This window comes from Myxine glutinosa, chromosome 11, assembly GCF_964187855.1.
Source record: "Myxine glutinosa chromosome 11, kmMyxGlut1.1, whole genome shotgun sequence".
NCBI lineage: Eukaryota > Metazoa > Chordata > Myxini > Myxiniformes > Myxinidae > Myxine > Myxine glutinosa.
In genome coordinates this window covers 44,766,604-44,772,603 of record NC_136271.1, presented here as the reverse complement: position 1 = coordinate 44,772,603, position 6,000 = coordinate 44,766,604, and the positions used below count along the sequence as shown (strand labels likewise).

The 6,000-nt window shown below is 40.3% G+C and overlaps 1 protein-coding gene across 1 annotated transcript in view; it reads left to right on the top strand.

Annotated features, from left to right (window-relative positions):
• Positions 1 to 935: 935 nt before the first annotated feature.
• LOC137436219 (G2/mitotic-specific cyclin-B2) overlaps positions 936 to 6,000 on the top strand; it is a 126,885-nt gene continuing 121,820 nt past the window's right edge. The window contains exon 1 of the mRNA XM_068129948.2: positions 936 to 999. Coding sequence (XP_067986049.2) covers positions 949 to 999 — 51 coding nt within the window. The 5' untranslated portion in view covers positions 936 to 948. The remainder of the gene's footprint in view (positions 1,000 to 6,000) is intronic.

Below are 6,000 nucleotides of genomic sequence, written 5' to 3'. Positions count from 1 at the left end.
GCCATACCACTTTTAATATCACCACACAGCTCTTTTTCACGGCAATAGCTGAGTTTTTGAAAAAACAAATATCACCTGTATGTAATAATAAGACTAAATATGTGTAGTAAATTTTTTTTTAGCAGGTTTAGAATATATCACCCCATATCGCGAATGTACATGTATATCTAATCCGACACACTTAGACACAAAATGGCGTCCAAATTTGAGTTGACACAACTCTCTATATACAGGGACTCTAATTCATTCCATCCTCATACGCCCTCTTGTGTACAAAGTGGGATTATCATTTACCTTGCAATACACGAACGGGCCACAACACTTTCGTCACCACGACGGCTAATTCTTCTACTTCGTTCGCTCTTCCTTTTCATCTTCTCATTTATCCTTTAAAAAAATTTTTTTTTCCCATGTTTTCCTCTTCGCTTGACACCCTTCTTCTTCCTCTCATCAGACAAGGATGTTGTTGATTCTGTAAGTAACCATACTTAGCCATTAACTAATATTTTTCTTGCTTTAATTTCCGTATCGTGACTCATTCATGCACACCATGAATGACGTGTTCATTCTCTTTTTATTGATTATGACATAACGGTGGTTAATTCTGATACTATCAACGGATAATGTGTATTTATTATCCCTTCCTTTTGTAGTTAAAGAAACTAAACAAATTATTATATTCCTTTTCTGTACATAGTTACATATCTTTATAATTTAGCTCTAACTAAAGGTAATTTGTACAGAGTTACTGAGGCGGTGAATAAGGCACAAGTTGTCCCCTGAAATGTTGTCTCTGTGCCGTTCTGCTATAATGATACTTTTTAATTTCCATACAACAATTAACATTATCTCGTCCTTCGTTGTTAGGATATGATATCAAGTAATAAAAGTTTGCGGTGGAAATAAAAACACGTGTTCGATGCTGCCCCATGATTGTTGACGTTCTTGATGGAAACCGTTGTCCACGTTGAGCGAGGGGCGGGGCCACGGACTGGCAAGGTGTGCTGTCTCTGCAATTGTTTAATTTTGTATTTTAGTTTGCATGCTATGAAATAATCTTATCCAATTACTTTAAAGTATATAGATTGTAATTCTGTGAAATTATCATACTTTATACCTCGTGTTTTAGGTCGTAGATCGAGAATTGTTGATTTTTAAGCGGTGAAGTCGCTTAAATGTCGCAGTCGCATTTGGCAATGTCCGTCCGTCAAAAATGAAAAAGCACCCGTCTTAGTCTAGTAGGAAGACTAGGTCCCCCTGCACCCCCCGGAGATATACTTCTAATCAGTGTTTCTAGATTGGAAAAAATGTGTAGAAAATGACTAGCTATGGCCCCAAGCTGAAAAAATGTCCCACATACCATTTTTATGCAAATTACTGCTGCCATTATCAAAAAAACGATTTTTGACATATCTCAGCCAATATTGCAGATAATTGAAAAATGAAGGTGTCTAGACCCATGTTTTGAAGGGCATAGATCATGATAGAACTATTCATAACATGATTACATGTGTCTATGGTATACTAGTATGCATATTAATGCTGTAATTACAAAATAATCAGTTTTACAAATGATAAGGATACGTTAATACTGCAGATAACTTAACATGGTACATAAGGGGTCTAAACCCAGGTATTTTCAAGGTTAAATGTCAACAAGATGCTCCTGAGTCTTGCATAGGGGCGGGACATTGGCAGTAACATTGGTACCACTCAACTTTTCTTCCCACCATTGACTTTGTATTGCGAGAGATTTTCACTTGCTTATTTAAAGGTTTCTCACCCAGCCCACGTAAAATCTACCAACTCCTGCTGTTAACTCCCAAACATATTTTTTTATGTTATCCAATCACAGTGCAGAAATGACAGACTAGAGATCCAAATTAGTGCTGCTATAGCTGCCATTTTACATTTCCATCCATGTAACATGCGCGCTCGCGCGCTCGTATCAATTGGTAATGTCGCGCGCTCGTATCAATTGGTAACGTTGATGTTATTGAATACATCAGTTGAAAGTTCAGTCTTCCATTCCATCTGTGTGTTGTTCTTGGTATTCATCCTCCAATCTAGCCAGGTAAGATGCTAACTATAATGTTACTCACACTCTTGACTTCAGTTTCTGCATGAAATCATAAACAGGCAGAATAACAGCTGAGCCAGCTAGCACCATGTTAGCTAACGTTAAAGCTAGCCTCATCTATGTACAGTATGTTCCTAATGTCGGTGTAACTTAAACTTTTGTTAATGCCAAACATGAGACATATCTGTTGACTTCTGTATATGAATTGAACCAGAAAGAGGCACGACAGCTGAGCTAGCTACAGTAACTTAGCACAATGTTTCATTGGCCTAGATAGCTAACGTTAGTGTGGAAGAATTTAGATGTTTTAGCTATTAGCACTTTTGATGCCACTAAACATGGTTTAGTCAGCTAAAAAGTACCCTAGTGTAGAACATGACTCAGAACCTCTGTTACCTCACTGAAAACTCAGAGCCTCCTTTCACAGGCACTTTTAACATCATTCGTGATTTCTTATTTGTCATTTAACAGTGATGGTAGACATCGACAGCAAGCATGCCCAAAAGAAAACGGAGTGTAGAACCTGCAGCCCAAAGCTCTCCTCCTACATGCATCCTTCATGTACCATCCATGTCTGATCATGGGGATTTCACGCCCCTCCGTAAAATTAAAGGATCTGCTTCAGAAAAACTGCAACTGCTTCAAAAGATCCGGGATAGACGTCTCAACCAACCGCATGACTCCCCATGTCGTATGCAATCAGTATGTGATCAGATCCCGGCAACTCTTCCTGATGACCTAGAAAGAGTAGGATATCACAGCAAGTGTTATAAGCACTTTGTCCGCCACTTTCATCGTCTGGGAGATGATACAGAACCAGGGCCATCAACCTCATCATGGCATCACTCTCCTCGTAAACCAGGAGGTTCTGCTGAACCCATCTTCCCGCCAGAGTGTATATTTTGTGAGAAAGTTGAGACCAAAGATGCTCATCGCAATACTGAGAGGCCTACAACCTTCCCATCCTTTAAAAACAAAGAAAATGCATGGGAGCAAATCGAAACACGGGCTGAGAAAATGGGTCTCTATCGACTCCATCGAAAGGTGAAAAACAAAGACCTCTTTGCATGTGAGGCCAAACACCATCCGTCATGTTTTAAAGCTTTCCGCACAGCATTCTACAACTATGAGCGTGCGATTCACAGAGCCGAAGCACCAAAGGAGCAGGCTTGCATGTCAGCCGCCCATGAAAAGGCATTCAACTCAGTACTGGAACACATTCAAACCCAGGTCATCCAGCAGAATAAAGTTCTACAGCTTTCTTCCTTGCGCTTGCTCTATGTCGAGGAACTGAAACTGAATGGATATGAGAACTCAAATTATCGGTCAGAGAAACTACTGAAACGCCTACAGAATGACCCAATCAAGGAGCATATCCACTTCACGAAGGTTGATCATGACAAATGTGATGTCATTTCTTTCTGGCTTGTGCACAGCTCAAACATAACAGTTTCCAATGCTCTCGCACGAGCATTCACACTCGGAAGCACAAACAAGAACCAAAATGTTGCCCTCCAACTTCGCCAGGGTATTCTACAGGCTTTCAGAGAGTGTAAAGACCAACCATGGCCACCAACAGCTGAAGACATGGAGCTCAATCCTGAAGACATCCTACCTCCAGACCTTGTCCGCTTTCTCAGCGTGCTAATGACTGGCAAGGAGGGCATCGAGACAGAAAAGGTGAAGCGTCTGGTCTTCTCCATTGGACAAGATCTGTGCCGTGCAGTGTCAGATGGAAAATGGAAGTTACCAAAGCACATTCTCCTCTGTGTGACTGTAAGGCACCTGTTCCGAAGCAAACAGCTCACCACAATACTACACAGGCTTGGACACTCTGAGAGCTACGATTTCGCCTTGGAGTTGGAAACTGCTCTCGCCAAGGTCCTGGATGAAGTCTCAACTTATCGTACACCACAAATTGTGACAGGAGAGGGCAACCTTGTATTCCACTGTGAGTGGGACAACTTGAATAAAACCACTACCAGTGTGCACGGCAGCAACATTGTAAACAGTGCTGGAGGAATCATGGTGCAGGAGGTCAAGCCCGGGTTCGAGAGCAGCAAGGACCGAATGCTACCTACCATCAATAGGTCACAACAGCGTAGCCTGAAGGTCGACACACCAAAAACTCTCCCACCCTTGCACTTTACTCGCGTTGGCCCGAAGTTCCCTGAAGGCTCATCATTCACACCGCCAGCAGAGAATGACACAGTCTATGCCACTACGACCTATTGATGGGAGAGGACAAGACCCTCACATCCAAGTCCAAGGTTGATCTGGCTCGCCTTCCTCCATGCCAGTCTGCCCTGAAGCCGCACATCCAGCGTGTGAACCACCGCGTAGCATTGTACAAAAGAGCCGATCAACCTATCATCGAAAAGCCAAAACCTTATGAGGAGCAAGGATGGATAAGGACTGATGAAGGACTGTTGAAACCAATGTGGTCCAGTGGTCCCATCCTACCAACCTCACTGGTGGATCTTCTGAACACAGGAGAGCACGAAGAGGAGGAGGAAGAGGAAGGAGAAGAAGAGTTTGACTCTGACGATTTCGATGAAAATGATGATGACTGACTCAGTGTAGAATCACTAATGCTAATGATGTTTATCTAAAACAAGCAAGAGAAGAGTGGTCACATTGAGTGCTAGGACTATTTTGACAGTTGTAATATTTAGAAAAATAAAACTTTGTGTTAACGTCTGTGTAGACGGACCTTAATATGAGTCTATTATTTCGTAAAACTGTGATTATTTTGTAAATAAAGCACTAATTAGCATACTAGTATACCATAGACACATGTAATCATGTTATGAATAGTTCTATCATGATCTATGCCCTTCAAAACATGGGTCTAGACACCTTCATTTTTCAATTATCTGCAATATTGGCTGAGATATGTCAAAAATCGTTTTTTTGATAATGGCAGCAGTAATTTGCATAAAAATGGTATGTGGGACATTTTTTCAGCTTGGGGCCATAGCTAGTCATTTTCTACACATTTTTTCCAATCTAGAAACACTGATTAGAAGTATATCTCCGGGGGGTGCAGGGGGACCTAGTCTTCCTACTAGACTATCTCGTTCTCTCCCACCGTGTTTAATTCTAAAGGTTAATCCTCAGGGATAATTCCAAAGGATAATTCCAAAGGATAATTCCAAAGGGTGATTGCCAAGGGTAATTCTAAAAGGTTGCAAATGGCAATTGTAAAGGGTTCTGTAGGGTAATTATAATAGGTTCTAAAGCATAATTCTAATACGCTCTAAAGGACAATTCCAAAGGGTTATTTGAAAGGGTTTTTAATGGTAGTTCTAAAGGGTTCTAAATGGTAATTCCAAAGGGTTCTAAATGGTAATTCCAAAGGGTTCTAAATGGTATTCTAAAGGGTTCCTAAGGGTAATTCTAAAGGGTAATTCTAAAGGGTAATTCTAAAGGGTTCTAAATGGTAATTCTAAAGGGTTCTAAATGGTAATTCTAAAGGGTTCTAAATGGTAATTCTAAAGGGTTCTAAATGGTAATTCTAAAGGGTTCCTAAGGGTAATTCTAAAGGGTAATTCTAAAGGGTAATTCTAAAGGGTAATTCTAAAGGGTAATTCTAAAGGGTAATTCTAAAGGGTAATTCTAAAGGGTAATTCTAAAGGGTAATTCTAAAGGGTAATTCTAAAGGGTAATTCTAATGGGTAATTCTAATGGGTAATTCTAATGGGTAATTCTAAAGGGTTCTAATGGGTAATTCTAATGGGTAATTCTAAAGGGTTCTAATGGGTAATTCTAAAGGGTTCTAAATGGTAATTATAAAGGGTAATTCTAAAGGGTTCTAAAGGGTAATTCTAAAGGGTAATTCTAAAGGGTTCTAAATGGTAATTCTAAAGAGTTCTAAATGGTAATTCTAAAGGGTAATTCTAAAGGGTTCTAAATGGTAA